We start from the raw sequence: 21,269 nt of genomic DNA, 5'->3' as shown, positions 1-21,269 counted from the left end.
GTCCGCAGACACATCACTGGGGGAGGAGGGTGTATTCTTTAACAAAAACAAGCATTCTGAAGTGTTTTTTTTTTTTTAAGTTATCTTCATGTTGTACCAATTACTTCTAAACGTTCGAGTAAAATGTCATTTTCACCGTATTAGTCTATTAGCAAATTTTTCAAAATCTGATACAAGAAAACCCAAAATGTTCATACTCAACAAACCAGAAGAAAAAAAAACACATTTAAACAATTTTTAATCCTACCTTACAATAAGATTCAAATTTATGTATTCATTAAAAAAAACTTTTCAAAATTAGTTATTTTCAGACCCCAAAATAAATGACACACCACACAATGCCGATGGAATGCGATTTATAACCATATCTCATATACTTCACTCTACCTAAGAAACGGTAGGTTTGACAACACCATTAGCACTGAATGTACATCATTCTATTTTATACACTGTACATAACATATTTCGAATAACATTCACGAAGCTCAGCTTTCTCGAACAAAAATATACAGAGATTACAAGTTCTTATGTACTCCAGATATTAGATCAAGATTAGATACTGATAAATGTAATGTTTCGTGTCTCTGTATGACTATGGTAATCCCTTTATATCCATCTTTAGTAATGTCTGTGTTGTTTATTAAATTATAACAGCAAACGTTATGGTACATAGGGGGTTAGAAATCTGTGAACCTGATAAACCATAACCAAATATATTTAACTTGATATATTATGTGAAACTGAGTGTTTTAATAAAAGTTGAAAAACATTTATAGTTACTATTTTCGAAGTAAAGCAGGAGACATTCTTGGTTTTCCGGATTTTTAAAGAAGTGAAAGGGCATTTTTTTTGTAAACGGTAAAAACTGTAGACATGAAGTTAGTTAATAGGGTAGATTTAGCTCTCGCTCAAACACTTCTCCAATAAATATTACAAATTTGAAACAAAATTTTTTGAAGATCTACGTTAAAGACAGTAAGGACAAGCAAAGAGCACGCGCCTGTTACTTTACAACCATCTCTCATTTTAAATCACCCAGAAACAAATATTACAAAGTCTCGTATATTAGACACATACAGCCAGCACCACAACTTATGTTACTAAAATGAAAATTTTTGTACTCGAACACACTTCACTAAGAACTGGAATTTAAGTATAAAGTACCACCTGTAAGAGACGTTGTATTATTTTTATTATTTATATCATAATTCATTACGTACGTTAATAAACTTCCCAAAGCAGACGTTTAATATAAAACTTGCTCATTCTTGAAATGCAAAAAATTCGTTTCATGTCTCCGGAACATGTGGCGATATGAAATGTAATGACCATGTATTTTGTCACGCAATCCAGAAAAGGGTCCAATTTTGAAGTTCATCCAGGTGTTAGTTTCAGGTGAAATAAATTAAATTTTGAGTGCATTTTTGAACAGGTCTGGACATGTGCCTCTGTAACTGTATTTCTCTTTCTAAACTAAGTAGTTTTTGTTAGGACACAGGCTCAAATTCTGGTAAGTCTACAACTATACAATTATAAACACTACACAATCACAAGGATCACATAGCTTTTGTTTAAAGTTAGCCTGAACATCATTTAATACTTTGATTTAGAAGGGAACAGGCTTGTATTATTTATTAGTATTATCGAACACAGTTTTAAAAAATGTGTCGCCAAACGTTAGCAAAATGTGTCAATACACGTATTTTTACTAAACCTAACTTTAGTCTGCTGCGCCACCTTCCAGAAAAACCTTCCCCACAATACAGACACAAGAACGCACTGAAGCACATTAAGAAAAAAATCGAACGGCTTTAAACGTTTTGTTGGGTATACATTATGTGTGTGTGTGTGTGTTTATTATACATATCACAGAGTGCTACCTAAAATCACATATAGAGCAAGAAAGATTTAGTTAAATGTTTGAGAAAAAAAATATGCTTTAGAAATAATTGTTTAATTATTTGGGTGTCGAACGAGAATATGTTTGTTTTAAATGATAAATTATTTTTTAGAAGATATGTTCTTTTAATTATGACCTTCCGTGAAACGTCTAAGTTAGGTTAGTGACATTCCGAATGACAGTGAGCTTCGAAAGTCATGTCAATGTTAATAATAATAATAATGTTAAAGTTCAAGCTCATTATGATATGCAACCTGATTTTAATATAGCAACGTGCTCACCACGAGATACATGGTCCTTTCTACATACACAAACTTATACCATAAGCATTGCAACGTACACCATTTTTCAAGGTTTTTCTCTCAGTAACAACACTGAAACAACTGCATTGGTCATGTTACATCATGAATTATACTATAAAAAAATCCCACTTTACCTTTGCCCTAGTTTAACAAGTATTATCAGTTTACTTCATACAAGCTGAACTGGTTGCCACGAAATGAATTTCAATTTCAAATACTTCATTTAAGTTTGCAAAACGATTTCTTTAGTTCACTAAAAACAAACATAAATCTCAATAATTTCCAAGCATTCGTATGTACCCTGTGTTTACTGTATGTGCTGTTCTCTGGTTGTTGTTAGGATGCACACAACACACGGGGATTTGGAATTTTACTGAGAACGTTATGAACAAATTAGCACATTTATCTCTCACATCACTGTTTCTTCTACACAAAGTAGTTATTACTATATTTTGAATAACTGCATTTTTCCGACAGCCCTACAAAAAACGTATAGTGTGTGTTTGCTTAAGCGTCAAACTAAACAATGGGATCTATGCTCGTTGTAATAAATCCATAAACCTACCCCTGGCCAACGGAACACAAAAATACTAATCCTGTACTGGTGTATTTTAAAGATGGTTGTTTTATCAAAAAAAAAAAGTGATTTTAAATTATCGCACTTTATGTGTTAATATATATAAAATATATTGAAAAAAGGACAGGAGGCGTTCTTACATTTTCGTGGTAGGTAAAATTTGCAAGGGTAAGAAAATATCACTACAAGATGCCACTAAACGAGCGTCCGTTATCAAATACACACATACTCAACAAAAAGTTTGAAAGACGAGACAATTTAACTGATTTTTAACTACGTATGATACTTCAAGTTTAATAGCATAGTTTGATTGTCAGTAAATTTACTGTCATATCGATTTTCTTTTTTCAAATATTAATGTAAGAGAACGCTTAACATGGATATCTTTTACCATATTCTACTGTTGCTTATGCCACATCCACTTGTTATGATAATGAAGACGACAATATCGGTAAATTTATTTTCTATTCCATTCTGACTAGCGTATTTTAAACATGCTTTTTAAAAATCTGAATAAGGGTTCGAAACAAATGAAAAAAATTTAACAACTGTCCTCTTAACATCAAACTAACTTTTCGTTTTCTCTAGTCACAGTGCGGAATAAACAGAAGTCTCTTTTGTGAATAACCTTATTAGGATAAATGAGTTAAAATATTGTTTGTGATTAAACGTGAATATATAATTAACTATGTTTCATTATCGTGTATTCTACAGACTGATGTTTCTTACGTTCCAGAAGTGCACTAATGAGACAAGGAACAGTGTGACCTCAATAAACTAGACAAAAGTTCTGTTGAGAGAAATTCGGATTGATGACTCTAAAATTTAAAAAAATTTAACATAAGCTGAGTAATGATTAATACAAGTATGTCTGCATGAAAAAATCATTTTGTAAAGATATCTATTACTTTTAAAATGCAATCTAGCCCGTACATCAATTATTTTTTTAAAAATCAAACACACACACACATAAAGCACAGTTCTTCTGTTGAATGTGCAGAACAATAACAACGCATATGATACTTATTCACTGGTATCTTAAGCCTAATGGCGACAATGAGTTATTTCCTTCTAATGTATCGAACAAGAATAGCATGCAGTCACTTACCCCTTGGACCAATGAGGATTCAACAATTCCAGTGTGTTCAAAATTTTACCCAAAATGTAGTATTACCCAGATTTTGTTGATTACTACAATAACCAACCACAAATGCTTATGAAGCAAATTATTCTCTTTTAAACACGATATTATGACTAGTAGGTCATAGCGATAGTCCCTGTCTTGAAAATCGTAAATAATGGAACAACCCATTCATTCGTAGAAGCAGGCTTTCTTTCAGTCTAAAACATACAAAGTCATAAAAAAGATCACGGTTAAAAATTGCGTGTTGTATTAATAAACGAGCTGTCTCTTCCAAACTTTAAATTATTAAGAGGCAATTTAAGCTAATCTCAATATCTACGTGGCTAATGTACACACTGATATCAGATTTATATTGAATTTAAAATAATAAAGAAAGAGCAGTGAACTAATTCTCCCAAAAACGTTTAAACTGTCCTCTATGCTACACTGATAAAGGCCTCTGCAAATATTTACTCAATAAAGGACTCTAACATGCTAATATTTAACTGATATTGAAAAAAAAAACAACCTTTTTCTAAAGAGTGATTTACGATTAAATATATATATATATATATCCACCGATGCCTGACAGTAACAATTGTATAATTCTTTTTATCTAAACGCAAGCACACATACATATATATATATATTCCAGTGATCTTATAGTATAGGTCCTTAATTTCAGGCTACCAAGTCACAAAAATTTTAACACTATGTTGTTGTTTTTCTCAACTGATTTACTGTAGACCAAAATTAAATTATCTGGTGGGTTTTAAACTTGATTCGCTAAATTTCTATAACTGTTTTAACCTTGTCTATCATTTGGGCAGGTATTACAGAATACTCAAAGGAGGAAGGAGAGATCTGAATCTAATAAAATGGGCTTGTAAAAATAAAAAAATATCACACCTACACTGATTGTTGACGAAATGATCACACCATTGAAACTGCTATGTACTAATGCCTTCTTGTAACAACACCTGTGACTCAATTATACCTGTTTGAAATTACGTTTCCTGTTTAGGTGACGACATCCTACGGTTGCCTCTGCTTGTCCAAAGTTCAGCGGTCAGATCTGAAACCGATTTTCCTACTGGTCCACGACACTCCCTTTTGTGTCAGAAAACTACAATACAGTGGTTAGAATCTAATCCAAGAGTTCTGTTCACTAGACAGGGTAATTGTAGTATACAGAAAGCTACCACATGACGAATGCAAGCACGATGTTACAAGTCCAAGAAAGGAGACAACGCTTGAGAAATGAAACGTTTCTAGGCGAAATCTGAACTTGGCTCTCAAGTGTTCGAATCCTGCAACAGCCGAGACTCTTACCGAACTCGGTCTAAGGTTCATGTGGTCTGTAACATGACCGAAATTTGTTTTTTTCTCAACAAACTCACACAGTGTCCTTACCCATCTTGTTATCGTAACTCATTCGCCTACCATTGGTCATTCCACGCCGCTGGCTCAATGCTCGTGTTTCGCGTTCGAAAATGTCCGCCGTAGCATCTTGGTCTGATTTACACCGAGCCATAATAACAGATGTTCCGGTCGAAGTTGCCATGGTGACAGCCATGTCATCGCTTACCTGGGTCCGGGTAGGCGTAGGAGACAGACTCTCGGAACCGCACGAGGAGCTATCGCTAAGTTCTGCCGTGGGTCTTCGACAGATACGAGGAGAATGGTTTGGACGGCGTCCGAGAATTTGGGTCTGGATGTGTTCGCACATTCGCTTGAATCTTCGAATAGGGCCTACAGGAGAGCACATTTCAAACGTTTAAGTAAATTGAACAGATGTTTTAAGCATTTTAAAAATTATCAAAATAGAACAGTTTTCACGCGTATGTTTACGAATGTCACTACAAAAGAAACCTGACGACAGACCTTCTTAGAATTTAACAGTTACCGGTTTCATTAATTTTAAAACATATGCGTACTTCAAGCTTAGAATTACTAATGGTGACCATATGGGGACCCACCAAGTATTTAAATAAAATGTTCTAAACTATTTATGTATCCAATTACTTGTTTGTGGAGTCCCTCACAAAAATGTCAAAAGAAACCCGAAGTTATAGTTTGTTTTTTTTTGACCCGTCAGTGCTGTTACTAAAGGTATAAAGTTACCCTTGACCCGTTAGTACGGCTACTGAAAAAGTTATATATATAATAATATCCCGTTGTTATAGTTTTTGAAAATGCACTGTTAACAGGGACCTACTGTTATTACAGATACCAGTGATACACAGTGACTTGCTGTAAGGTAGATGGAGAGTTCGAGTGTACTCCGATATACTGTTGTAAATTGTTGACGTAACTTTAACAGCTTAACAACAAACAAAAAGGCACGTTAACCCTAAAGCGCTGTTGTAGCTTCGTGACGTCCTTTTATCAATTTTATTAAAAACAAAACAAAAATCGCTAGCATCATATCTGATGCGTTTTTTTTATTAGCTTTCTCTTTTGTCTTTCTTGTAAATAGCAAAAATTTGTTCATCTCGAAAACAGTTTATAAATTCCAGAAAAACATATGTAATTTTTCTTTTTTAATTTTGAAAAATTTGCAAATCATCCCTTAAAAAAGGAATTTCCTTGTGTGTCTTTATACCTTATACGACACATTGAAGCAGAGATTAAGGAACACGAAAGAACACAAAGTTTACTTGGCGGTGTCCCCCACTGGAACAGCGATAAGTCTTCGGATTTATTACGCTGAAATCAGGAGTTCGATTCCTTTCAGCGGATACACCAAACAGCCCGATGTGGTTTTGCTATAAGTGAAACACACACATATTTGTTGGAGTTATTTTCATAACTTTGATGTATTTTTACTGATACAGGCTAAAATGTGTGTGGCTACACACATCCACTTCGTACGCCACGACATGGAAGTTTATGTTTTAGACTATACGTCTTTAGACAACATTTCTTATTTGTGAAGCTACACAACTTTTGAATGTGTTCAAATGATTTCTATTTGTAAATATACTCAATAATTTTTTTTATATTAATGGACAATATAATAATAAAGAGAATTTGTTGCATATTCCAACATTAATTTGAGTTGGTGGACTTAAGAAAAAAGTTATAACAGAAACAGGAGCAACATAGTCCTTCAGTAGGGCGCTGGAGCAAAGTTTGATTCCATACAATACTATAAGATATTCCCGTCACACCAAACATGTTTGCCCTTTAAGTATTGGGGCCGTTATAAAGTGACGGTCAATCCCACTATTCGTTGGTAAAAGAGTAGCCCATGAGTTGGCAGTGGGTGACGATGACTGGTTGCCTTCTCTCCAGTCTTACACTGCTAAATTAGGTATGGCTAGCGCAGATAGCCCTCGTGCAGCTTTGCGCGAAATTCAAAACAAACTAAACCAATCTATAAAATATGTCACAGACTTAAAGCGATAAAATAATGAGTCAATCCCTTAGCGTGGGTGATATAGTGTTTCTGACTGGCTGATTTTCCGCTAGTGAGTTGTTCAACAGTAGGAATGGCAGTAAAAAGAGTCCTAGCAGCTTTTTCACATATACGAGATAAATTACATCAGGAAAATGTAATACACTAGCATATTTCATGTGTTTAATGCAAATAAAAGGGCGAGAGTTAACAAGTGATGACAATGTGAAAAATAAAATGTGAGGAAAATAACCAGAGAACTCTGTAAATTTAACTTGAGACACACAACTGCCTCCAACTCAATAACTCAATGGTGATACGGGATGCAGTGAAGAAATTGTCTACTAAAAATATTAGTCTTAGTTTTTCTTGCGAATTTAAATTGATTTTAGTTTTTCGAAAGACTTCCCTTCCTCTTCCTATTTAGAACTCACACAATTAACGTACTGCTCAAAAGATTGGTTTGTTTTGAATTTCGCATAAAGCTACTCAAGGGTTATCTGCACCATTATTCAGCATTGTGTTGTTAGTCGGTCCACACTAGGATGATATCACATAAAGGTTGCTTGTTTCTTTGAATTTCGCGCAAAGCTGCACGAGGGCTATATGCGCTAGCCGTCCCTAATTTAGCAGCATAAGACTAGAGAGAAGCAGTTAGTCTTCACCACCCACCGCCAACTCTTGGGCTACTCTTTTACCAACGAATAGTGGAATCGACCGTACCATTATAACGTCACCACGGCTGAAAGGGCGAGAATGTTTGGTGCGACGGGGATTCGAACCCGCGACCCTCGGATAACGAGTCGAGTGCCTCAACCACCTGGCCATGCCGGGCCTGCTCAAAAGAGTTAGATACTTTTTTTTATGCATTCTAACCAGAGTCGCGCCCTAACTAAACCTCTGCTTGAGCTCGAAATTTCAAGCACTGTTATAATAATTTATTTGTATTGTAAAGGGTTTACTGTAAACATCTATTAACTAGTCTAATGATTTATTTAAAATAACGTGTACATAATGATTATTATCAATTCTCCTTTTTTTTTAAAGAAATTGTTGAACTTCATATTGTTTTAGGCCCGGCATGACTGCTAAATTAGGGACGGCTAGCGCAGATGGCTCTCATGTTGCTTTGCGCGAAACTGAAAAACAAACAAACAACCATACTGTTTAAAGGTGAATTTTCAACAAATTTAATAATTGCCTTAGAAACTGTACTTTGGTTAGGTATAATTCCTGTGTGGTTGCCATATTTTTAAACACTTTAGTTTTTGAGTAAAAAATGAAACAAAATATGCGGGTCCTCGAACTCAAGTTCATCTCGGTCGTTCGGCTGTTTCTGTGACGTTTTACAACTATGACGTAATAGTTGCCAAATACGCTTCGTTGCACGCCGATCATTGTATTGTATTCCTTTCAGTGCTGGTGTTTTATGAAAATCTATCGGTGCGTTTTTCGGATTACATACTTTGTCTTGATATTGCTACTTTATGTTTGTTTTATGATAACATGGTTTACTGCGTTGCTTATGGTTGTAAAAACGGTTTGGTATCGGGCAAAAGCTTCTTTTCGTTTCCGTGCAAGGAGAAGGAACCGGCAAGATGGCGATAGTGGGTGCGGATGGTCAATAGGAAGAACTGGACTCCTTCACACCATGCAAAGCTTTGTCAAAATCACTTTGAACGCTCATGTTTTGTGTCGAATCCCACTGTTTTGGATTTCGTGGGTTTCAAGCCTGGCAGGTTGAGACTAAAAAACCATTGGCAGTAGACAGGATCGTCCCCACCATCTTTCCTCGTGTAGAGCTCAGGACTGATCTCAGCCTGCAGTGTACAGGTTCCATTCCTCTGAAGCCATTCCTTGCCATCACGTAAAGAACAAACTTAAAGGTATGCATGCAGTATGAAGTGATAAACAATAATTAGTATAGTATAGTAATTTAAAAAGTACAAGTTTTTGAAGAATGTAACTAGACATACACATTTCACATTTATGAGCGTGTCTTGCATTTGTGGCACCTGAAAGTCAGTGAAACCTTGATTTCCTTGTCTAGACAGTGGACAAATCTATCCCAAATAGAGTATATTCCAAGTTTAAAAGCTGGTAGATCATTCTATAGATGTTTTTGTATCATTTTTTAAATATGGAAAAGTTTAAAGAATTCCATTTTTCAAATTTAACATTTCAAGATAAATTAACTATTCAGACTATTACACCTAGTTTGATTTTATCGACAGAAATCTGACGTATAATTCATGTTGTTACGAGTCATAAATACCTAATACAATGATTGTGGAAGGACTAAGTATTAGTTACCATAGTCGGCAGAGTTTCAACAAATAAAACCCAGTCTGTGATACCAATAATTTATAAACACCAGACAGGTTTCGAGATGCTTAAAATTGCACGTGAAATAATACAGACCATATTTGTTGTCATGACTTAGGCTTACCATTCTTCCACTGGAGGTATGACCGACTCACAACCGGCCAGGGCGTTATCAGTATCACTCACGGTTCCGCTATTCTTGCTCATGGAACTGTCCTCATCACTAGAACTTGTCAGATCTATGTCAAAAGTAACTGTTCTAGGTTCGTTCAGAGTAGGTTCGAATTGATATGGCGCTACTCGACACTGTTCAGAACACAAAGTCAAAACAGACTCCGCCTCTGTATGCACTGGCCATGTTTATTTACATTCAACGCGTTGGCGGTTTGTTTGGTTACTATTACGTCACAGTACTTTTCCTAGTGGCAAACGTAAAAACTAAAACGTTCGGATTACTGCTCGGAAAGGGCTCTTTCTGCACCAAGTTCTATGTTTCATTTATTAGCACATATTTTTTATAAAAAAAGTGAGCCTGCAAAATTATTCAGTATGAGTAGTTCTTTTGACTGCAAAGTTTTCTTTTTTTCTGTAAAATTCACTTTTAAATGGGAGAGTTTTCCTTCTATAAATTTTAAAAAATAGATATGAAAAAGTTATGAGTCGAAAATGTGAAAAATAAGTAAAAAATCGATATGCAAGAATCAAATGTTATATAGTAATTTCAATTTACTTAGCTATGCTGCAACACAGCACAAACAGTTAAACTTTTGTTCAAGCTTGAACTAATATGGCTTTTAATAGCTTGATTAAAAAATAAACAATGTGGGAGCGCTACAAAGATTATTTTAGGTTTTAATGAACATAAACTTTACTTATACGCTACGTTGTGAGAGGGAGAAGGTGCTACTTTTAGAAGGTAGTTGATTAGTGCACTATTTCACGTATCACGTGAAACATGTCCCCACCTGCTATCAAGGTAAAGCTGATACAATAGACAGAAGGCTTTTCACTGGCTCGGTCTGAGGTTCCAGTGGAGTCTTGTGTCCCAGCTGCCTGGACTTTAGTTATGTCCACGTGGAAGCGCACGTTCCGCTGGAACATGGAAGTGCCCCCTGGCCTCTTATACTCCACTCGAAAAGACATGGGCGACACGACGCTGTGACTTAGATCGGCGATCTGAAACGAACACTCTATGGTTTAGTTTGGTAGAAATTTCACACAAGGTTAAGGTATTATATTCAGAAATGGGGTGGGGGCACTGAGTAGTAGTTAGGTGTATAAATACATTTATTTTTAATAAAAAATTACGTCTGTAACAACCTACAATTTTAGACATTATTTTATGAAAGTGGCACATTAGATCACGAATAAAGACGATGAAAAAGTGGAGACTTGAAGGAAAACAAATTAGCGCTTTCGACTCAGTCTAACGTTGTCTTTTGTACACCAGGAAGACGTACCTAATTTGTCCAAAGCGCTCCAGATTTTTACGCTTCAAAGAAGTAGCTGATAAATAAATGTATAGTAATAGTTGTACGGTTTTGTTATTTTGAATATTACGTATATTTTAAGTATCCGTAATGTGTAAAACTTCGGAACGTAAAATACGTGACCAAAAAATTCAAAGAATGAAACAAAACCAGAACGTATGGAGAAAGCACTGCTAATAGAAGAAAAAATTAACACAACATCTGAAGGAAAAATTTAGAGCGGAGATGGCAGAACTGTTTCATCCAAAAGTAAACAGAATAACATTACCAACAATAAATATTGTAATCTCACCGATAAGAAAGCATGAATTAAATCTGCCTTTACTGTGCTTAGAGGCCTGTCTTTGACAAGAATCACGTGCGTTTCTTCTCTATCGCCGCCCATAAGGCTTCCAAACCAGGACTTCTTGGTTAACCTAAAAAATAAAACTTAGTTCAGTGCATATTTTCTAAAGATATTCAAAAAACAACTATTTATTTCACTGTTATAAATGCACTTTGATCTAAGAAAGGAGCCCATATCTCAATATAATACTTCCAGAAGTTCCAACAATACATCCTAACATAATACTTCCAGAAGTTCCAACAATGCATCCTGACAAAATACTTCCAGAAGTTCAAACAATGCGTCGTGATATAATGCTTCCAGAAGCTCAAACAATGCATCTTGATATAATATTCTAGAAGCTCAAACAATGCATCTTGATATAATACTTCTAGAAGCTCAAACAATGCTTCTTGATGGAATACTTCTAGAAATTCTAACAATTCTTCTTGATGGAATACTTCTAGAAATTCTAACAATGCTTCTTGATAAAAACTTCTAGAAGTTACAATAATGAATTCGGATATTACACTTCTAGAAGTTCCCTCGTTGTATCCTGATGTTATACTTTCAAAAGTTCCCATATCATATCCTTATATTATATTTCTAAAAATCCCCATAGTATATTTTATATTATATATACATGCTTCTAGAAGTTCCCACAATGTATCCTCACATTAAAAGTTCTAGAAATTTAAACAATGTATTTTGATATTACATTTCCAGAAGTTCCCACAGTGTATTTAGATATTACAGAAAAACTTCAGGAGCGTCATTTTATGAAGGGCTTGGGAGGGACAACAATGACTAACCTGGCATGGATCCCCCATTTCAACTGGAAGACCTACGCTATTGTGTAATTTATGTATATGTTTTAGTTAATTCAACTTGACTAGAAATGTTTTACACAAACAGCCATTTTGGATCTCCTTCCAAGATTGAATACGTCATCTTTCCTCAAATGATGTCCATGGTGTATTTCAGAAATTATCACAAGATATATCTGATATTACATTTCCAAAATGTACCCTGATGTTCTACATATATCCTAAAAGTTCTCAGGAGGTGTTTTTGATATAATACTTCCAAAATTTCAGTGCTATTTAAGAGTATTTGGTTCTCTTTGAAGCTATTAAAGCCATTTATTTGAGAAGCCAGCATGATTTATTGTGAAAATCAAATATTTTAGTTACCAATTTTCTTGTTTTGTGAAACTTTTTTTTTATGTAGCTTTGTATTTTACACTATTTTACATTACGTTTAAATTTTGTTTTTTTTTTTTTTTTCTGACCAACTTTTACAATAGCCTTTAAATAATATTTAGCAAAAGCAGGCAGAAATATAAGACAAAATCTTATGTAATATATTTGCTGACACTAAAAAATGCTTTTTTTATAAAATGTGTTAAAACAGCCCAAATCAATGCATGGTTTTCAATAAGTAAAACTAGCTAAGTCAAAACATTGTAAGAACTATTAGTTTGCTTGTTTGTTTTGAATTTTGCGCAAAGCTACATGAGGGATATCTGTACTAGCCGTCCCTCATTTGGCAGTGTAAGACAAAAAGGAAGACAGCTAGTCATCACCACCCATCTTCGACTCTTGGGCTACTCTTTTACCAACGAATAGTGGGATTGACCATAACATTATAACACCTTTATGGCTGAAAGGGCGAGCATGTTTGAGGTGACGGGAATTCGAATCTGCAACCTTCAGATTACGAGTTGAGCACCCTAACCACCTGACTATGCACAGAACTACTTGTATTTAGGGTAAAACTACAACATTATGTGCCTTTATCTGTAACTGTGAGATAAGGTTCACAGAAAATGGAATGACTGTCATTCTTATAATGTACTCAAAACCTAAAGTATGGGTTATATTTTGTGGTCTCACACGATTTTGAGCCTGGTTCTCCACCTCCAAATTCCAAATCTTTACCTGCACCCTGCATGAAAACACAAATGGAATTAAATTTAAAGTTGACTAATAGTTAAATCTTTCCACCCAAGTATCATACTGAGCCACTGGAGGAGTCACACACAGTGAGAATCTGTTTCGAATATTTGCACAAAGCCATACAAGACTATATGCATTAGCAGACTCTAATTTTGAAATGATAAGTTTGAGAGTTAGCAACTAGCCAACAGCACTTACTGCTTGGCTATTCTAACTGAATAGTGGGATTTGACCATCACTCTTTTAATAGGCTGGATTTACAGTCTTCCACACTAACCACTGGGCCATGCCTGGCCCCAGGAAGAAATAACTTTTAACTAATGATCACAACAGTTATTATCATTAAAACTATGATTCTACACTAAAACCTTCACCATAGCACTATATGAATAATTTTTATCCACTGTTTTTATAAAAAAATCTTGTATAAAGTTCCATTTTACTGAAGGAATAAAAAAAACATAGACTTACTCTGGAGAAGAATCAGGACCCATTTCATCGGAACCCGACGGAGCTGTGGTTAAGAAGAATGATATTGGAACCAGCTTTATTCATATAGTTATAAAATGTTTCACAATATATAAGTTTTTTTTAGGTAATAAGATAAAAATTTAATCCCTGAACGAAGAAAAAAATGCCTAATTTGACGTACAATTATTATTAAATGAAATGAGTTATGATGACCATTTAAAGAAAACAATGCCCTCAAATAAAGTGTATAAATATGTGATAATAATCTTCTAATTCATCAGAACAGAATAAAAGAGCTATTTAAGCATGTTTTACACCCTGTTCAATATTGTATTGTTTATGCAGTGATGGCACTTGGCTATTTGTTGAAACATTCAAAAGTGGGTACTGAAGCTTTGTGGATTGAATATGGGTGCATACTGCATCAATTTGTTCTTCCTGTATAACATTAAACACAAAAGACATCTGGAGCAGAGTTGTATGTTGCTAATAAAGCTTATCAGAACCTTTAGTAAATATCTATTACATACACAAATATCATCAAATAAATTAATGTTGAGGGTTTGTTTAGAATAAAGCATGAAGCTACACAATGGGCTATGTATACTGTGTCCACCATGGGTCAATATTGAAACCCGATTCCTGGCAGTGTACCACTGGGGAAAGGCATTTTAATATTAAGTTTGTAAACCTGTGTAACTTTTACTACAGTTTATGTCCATAAATTATAAACATTTTGAAATATTTTTTTCTTAACTACATTTCTAATTAGCATTTTTTTCACACGACAAAGTTTACTTCGGAATTCAAACATTCGTTAGCCATAATTCTCTTCCTACACATCTGTATCAGTATAATTTATAATGTGTATACCTCCATTTACACTTTATAAAAGTTTTGGACACATAAATACATTCAAGCAACAATTATATGATATAAGGGATCTTTCCTTGTTAATTTTTAACAACAAATACTGTGTATAGAAGTTTCAAAACATCCTTAATTCCATATAGGACATGAAGTTTCTTTTTTTTAACCTAAATTAGTTCTTACTCTCTTAGGACTAAGCTTTTGATTTCTTAAAAACTCTAGTGTCTTATGACATCTTTGACTTCTTACTAAATCACCTTAAACACTTATGTAATCTAAGCAAGAAATCAATATTTTATTTACAAAAAATTGAGTGCTCTTATAAGTTATTTTAGCATAAGCAAACCAATAATTACTTATATAAAACACTTCAACAGAATTTAGCTTACTCTGAAGTTTCCTTCTATGGAAGCGTGGACTGCCGAGAAAACTGTTCTTAATGGTGTTGAGTCGAGATTTCCAGTAGGGTTGACTGAGGCTAGGAGATCCAGGAGGGGTGTTTAGGGGGCTTTCATCAGGTGTTCCTCTTGGAGTGGGTTTAGGGGAGCTCAGGGGTGATGCACTAGGACTACTGGCATGCAAACTTCCAGTAGAGCTTCCTCTTCTAGAACGGCTACGTAAAGAACAGAATGTTGCACATATAATTAAAAGTCAAATTAGAAAAGAAAAAAAAAAAGTTGTACAAAATGATCTGTTCAGTTCATTAAACCTTAAATTACATTTATAATCAGAAGGTCAGACAAATACATTTTCTTACTCATTTTTAAGATTGTAAAATTTAATTTTAAACTTAAAAATATTAAATTAATACCTCAAATATATTAATGTATTATATATATCTTATGTTACATGTTAAAAGAAAAAAAAAATCATAATCGTATGAAAATTTCTGATCCATTTACATGACAGAAGGTATGTTACATATTGAATAAATTATTCTTCTGGTAATAATTTAATATTATAGTATTTGTTTAATACAAAATTATGTTGCTGTTTATTAGTGCAAAGTAACACAACTGGTGCTGTGTTCATTGCGGGGTATCAAATGACTGATTCAAGGGCTGAAAAGTTTGTAAATTAAACCTTAACCTACCAGGGGACTCTATAAAATTAAACAAAAAAATAATTATTTTGTGTGTTACAATTTGGAAAATTTTACTGAATGAATCGTTATTGAATTTGTTTTGGTTCTCATGATTGAACTCTGGTGGCTTAGTTTAGGGTTTATGTTGCTAAAATTCAGGGTTCAATTTCTGTTATTGGCACAGCATAGATAATTAATTGTGCAGTGTTGGGCTTAAAAACAAAACAAATAAATGATAAACTTAGCAATATTTCTATTTATAACTGTAGGATCTCTAGACCAAAATTTAATTATATTTAAATATCTTGACACATTATATTTTTGGTTCTTGGTATCTTCACCTGGAGTGGTATCCTATACCACACATGGACTAAAAGACCACAGATCCCTAAGATTTAGGCATAGTTATTCGAAGTTGAGAACTGATAATCCAAAAAGGGAAGTCAGTTAGCAGCACTCGCCACCAAATATACGCCTATATTTAACCAGTACTTAGATGGACTATCACAGTATAATGCTGCCATAGCTAAAGTGTAGATCATGTTGAGTGGCGTATTGCGATTCGAATGTGGGTGGAGCTTCTGATGAGCAACCTTGCACACTAATCACTTGCCCACACCCGACTAATGCACTATATATTAAGCACAAGCTGAAATGCCTGTCAATAGAGGGTGAATGTTTAAACTTAATTAAAACAATGCAAGTTTAACAGTAATCATACATTTTAAAGTAATAATCTGAACATAAATTTTATATTAAAATTAAAAATTTTAAAATCATAATAAAGTTGCTCCTTAAACAAATATTGCTGTTTGCTTTTCATCTATCAACAAATAAAGACTATGAGGTGATCCCAACCTTGAACATCCTATGATGAGAAAAGCATAGTTGTTTGAGAAACAATCCAGTAGCTTTCATATTTTTACCTTGAATCCCTTTAGAATATTCAACATTGTCTAAAGTGTCAAGCTGCCAAGTGGGCATTTTATATATTTCTTCAACAGGTTATCAGAATTTTCCAATACCATACAGTGTTATTCTTTATAACAATATCTCTATAAAGACTGAGTCACAAGTTCTGGTAATGTCTGTAAATTTCATTGCAAAAAGTTTTAATTTCTTGTTCTCATTTCTATTGCTTCTTTTTGTTTTTTTTATTATGAGATAACTCTGAAGTTAAAACAAAAGTGTCAAACAATTTTACTGAGGTGATACAGTATCAGATTAAGTGTCTACTTTTATAAGTATTATTAATAAGTAGCAGTAATTAAGAAAATCATAATTCTGATGTAAACAACGTTATCATTTCCCCTTGAAGGTAGCTTTCTTGCATAAATTTGATAGTCCTTTAAAAAGGTTAAGAACAGCATGAAACGAAAATGACCATTCAATAATAGATGAACAATAAACATTGTAGTTGGAACCTCATTGTAAATATAACTTGGTTATAAATACTGTGTACTGAAACACTTAACTGGAAAAACAGCAAATAAGTAAAAAAAAGAAAAAACTTTTCAAAAAAGGATTTGTTTGTTTGTAATTAAGTTCAAAGCTACACAATGTCTGTACTCTGCCAACCATGGATATCAAAACCCAGTTTCTGGCATTGTAAGTCTGGGGGACTTTGAAAAAGGAAGTAAAAGGATGGTTAATATCAATTTTTTAAAAATAATTTAAATGAGATAGTAGAAATGACATTTGGAATAATGCTGTTACTGTATGAATATGTAAGAAATATGGGGTTCTAGAGTAAATGGAGCTACATTTCCAGCTATTGAGTGCATTGAAATATGACAACATTGAGATGCATAAACAAAAAGAAGCTATCAATAAAACAGCCAGAGAAGCAATCATTTCTCCTTGGACAATCCCAGTGACCTAATTCTACAGACTTAGTACTGAGAGAGTTTCTCCAGAAGCCATGACCTCACCATGGACACATGGCCCATTAATTACACCACCGAGACCAAGACAGCATTTTAGAATGTGTGCAAACTTTAAACTGTGGTTTTTGTCATTGTTCTTAAAAGGTTGTCTGATTTCTATTTACTGATATATATCTGATTTGATTAAATTTTTGTTTGATATGCAGTATAATTTCATGGATTCTGCATGATCGCAATGGACCCACTTTAAAATTTATTTTGAAATAAGAACTTAATTCAAGACAAGAACCAATTGAAGAGAGAGCAGTGATATTTTCTTGTTTAAACTTAAGTAACCTGTATTACTTTGCTCATTTTTATACTGTGTAGTTTCCAAGGTTTATGTTACTGCCCACCTATAAACATGAATTCATGTTTTGTCTTCCTAGATGTCGTAAACTTGGGCTGTTTCCATGTTGTGACCAGGGGGTTGATTTTGTGACTATTAGTCTAATTGTCATATGAAAAGACAAAACTGTATATAACAGTCTATAATCTAGAAGCTTAATTGGGCTTTTAAAAGTCATGTTTGATCTAGTACAGTGTGACTGACAGTGATTGAGAGGCAAATGCTTTTATATACAAAATTAAGTAAATCTAGTTTTATGTATATTTAGCCACACTGTTTTAGTTTGATGCTTGAGTTACTTTGTCAGAGTTTAGCTTGCAACCAACAAACCACAAATTCATTAACTAAATCCTGTTAATCTATTGTCATGAGGGTTTATCTTGAATGTCCTGTTTACCAAACAAAAGAAGATAATTATTTTTACTCCAAGTATTAATGATACTCCAGTGAAAATGATTTACTTGTCAAATAAAGTTACATTTTATTTGTATTATTTTCATGCACTTTCATAATGTGAGATTTATTTTCATCAGTCATTATAGGACTTTAAAAAAAACACTTCCAAAGCGCAGATACCTAAATATCATACTCAACTGCCTTTCCAATTCTGCAGAACTTGTTTTACATTCAGTGTAAAGGCTAAACAAATATACTTCTCTCATAGACAAGGGGTAAGAAGGCAAAAACAATCAGTTATACACCTAATCCTACCTCAGAAGAAAGTCAATAAACTAATTTAATTTGCATTGTAGAATGCAACTTCTATTTTGTGTTGTATAAAATTTGTTAATTCCAAAACGCATTATTAAAGACATACAGAATATCGTGACAATTAGTTGTGTATTGCCGCTAGATGGCGCAAGAAACACTACAATGTTATTAATTTACAAAATACTCTTAAGAGATATAATTTAAATATTTGGCTCTTTTAAAAATTAATATCACAACTTCACAAATGTATATAAGCCCGATTTACTTACCTATGAGGAAACCGTCTAGAAGTTAAAGGAGACCCGTCACTTAACATATCAAAAGAGTATCTAGGGAAGAAAAGGTAAGCTACGGGGTACAAAGGACTTAGGCATATCAATATATTTTCTATTTTTTTAGATAAGTTGTAAATCCTTAAAAATTTAAATTTTTTGACAGGGAAACTTCCTCATTGATGAGCCACAGGAATGGACACTCAGCTTAACAAGGCTTAAGATGCACACTAAGCCAACTTAAACTTACTCTTCCACATTTTGGTCTAACTCCAAAGCTCATCCACATAGAAGTTTTCTTTACTAATGTTTGAGATGCAAGGGACAAGATACTGTATTATTACAAATTTCTGTACTATTTTTATACCCAAAAAATAAAAAATATATTAAAACAATCTTTGCCTATATTTATTTTTAAAACTAGAATATTTGTTGCAAACTAGAATTCATAGCTTTTCCTGTTCAAAGTACTCTAATACAGTAATCCTTTTTGTTACCAAGTTGTTCCTATATTTGTATACTGACTGAAAGGGAGGCTCTTTCGGAAAACTATCTCTAGATAAAATAGTTAAAAAAACAAATTTAAACCTATTTTTATACTTTGTTAGGCTTTGAGAATATTTGAAGAATGTTCACTAAAATCAATTAAAGCATGTTTTTGATTATCCAGTTCGCTTTCTACTTTTCTACCTATTTTACTTGGTTATTGTCAGATTTTTTTCAATTTTAAGAAAACGTTTAGTGATAAAAATGGTCATATAAATATATATGTTTATTTTAGTGTTTTTTTAAAATTTATTATCATGTAAAGTCAGATAAAAAACATTTATGTATGCTTCAAAATTAATGAGCTTCATTCATCTTACATAATATGGAAATAAAATGCCAGGCACCATAATCAATAATACTGAATAAAGCTCTGTGATTATATTATAGTTACTTGTTTCTGTTTGTAGAAGTTTCTAGGAAGGAAACATAGATATCCTTTAGCAAGTGACTTTTAACAGGCCTCAGTTAAAAACCAGTGATTCAAAATCAGCCAAGTAGAAAAAAAAATCAACAAACTTTAGTATACTGAACCACAAAATAATCTCTTACCTAGGTCCTGACCGTCCATTCACCTGGCAGGTGTCTACCCTTTTTCTCGGGGGATCAGCTAAGAACATGAATAAAAATAGTCATTAATCTTTTCAACTTCTTATAATTAGACTTAAGAGTTATTAAAGAATGTGTGAAAGTGAGGATTGTGCCCCATTTTTTACCATGTTAGTATTCATGAACATGACTCCCCCACTCTCAATTCAACAACAAAATTATTTAGCTATTAATAAAGAGTGGAACTACTGTGATATAGTAAACACTGCTGTAACATGTCATTATATGTTTACTATATCATGTTATATTAGTAATGTGTTACCACAGATAACAGAACATATGGTATTAATGTAATATACACTGTTGTTATTGTAAATGGACTACTCGTGTCTCTTCCGTACAGCTTTGGGAATGATGTTTGAGACTCGATACTGAGCTAGACTGAGATAATACGTATGAAACTATTCAACGTCTCTCTATATTAAGCCTAAAACTTTTTTAAAAAGTATACTGGCAATGTTTTAAACAAAAGACTCAATAAGTTAATAATGCAAAAATAAACTAATTTCAACCATTCAATTCTTTAGCAAGTTCTCTGGTGCTTAATATAATTTATACCAACATGATTAGTTATTTAAGAAATATTACGTAAACAGTAAAGTATTTTATCATATAAACTGCTATCTTTATGAATGAGTAATTGAAATTTTCGTTAAAATCTTATGTTAAAATAAATAAAAATAATCAGTTTGGGTGCTTATTATACACTCTAGATGCCATATTTTTTAATTTATTATTTGTAAAAAAAAAAGGAAAAAAAAGAGTTACTTGCAAGAAAAAATACTGCACAAAATATCCTTGTGTCACTTAACAGTTGCAACTGGTTAGAAAGTAATCTACACAATTTTCTCTTCAGAAGCTCTAAGACCAATTTTATTAATGTATGGAGCACAGACTAATAAAAATGTATATCAACACCACCAAAATCACAAAAGCAGCAAGGTAAAATGTGTGAAACATCATGACTTGGTTTTGTGCCATCATTGGGTGTGTTATGGTAAGAGAAAGAAAACTTCTTTGACAATTACAAAC

The 21,269-nt window shown here is 33.3% G+C and overlaps 1 protein-coding gene across 7 annotated transcripts in view; it reads right to left on the bottom strand.

The window, feature by feature from the left end:
• Positions 1–339: 339 nt before the first annotated feature.
• Positions 340–21,269, bottom strand: part of LOC143226336 (serine/threonine-protein kinase BRSK2-like) — a 111,866-nt gene continuing 90,936 nt past the window's right edge. For 3 of the 7 annotated variants that reach the window (XM_076457166.1, XM_076457167.1, XM_076457168.1), the window contains exons 12-18: positions 20,181–20,238; positions 19,080–19,139; positions 15,131–15,354; positions 13,872–13,914; positions 11,410–11,533; positions 10,593–10,803; positions 340–5,654 (exon numbers count right to left, since the gene is read on the bottom strand). In XM_076457166.1, the coding sequence (XP_076313281.1) occupies positions 5,299–5,654; positions 10,593–10,803; positions 11,410–11,533; positions 13,872–13,914; positions 15,131–15,354; positions 19,080–19,139; positions 20,181–20,238 (1,076 nt within the window). In that variant the 3' untranslated portion in view covers positions 340–5,298. The remainder of the gene's footprint in view (positions 5,655–10,592; positions 10,804–11,409; positions 11,534–13,871; positions 13,915–15,130; positions 15,355–19,079; positions 19,140–20,180; positions 20,239–21,269) is intronic. The other 4 variants (XM_076457169.1, XM_076457171.1, XM_076457172.1 and 1 more) reach the window with 2 other exon arrangements.

Source organism: Tachypleus tridentatus, chromosome 9, assembly GCF_004210375.1.
Source record: "Tachypleus tridentatus isolate NWPU-2018 chromosome 9, ASM421037v1, whole genome shotgun sequence".
Taxonomy (NCBI): Eukaryota; Metazoa; Arthropoda; class Merostomata; order Xiphosura; family Limulidae; genus Tachypleus; species Tachypleus tridentatus.
This window is presented reverse-complemented; position numbering and strand designations above follow the sequence as displayed.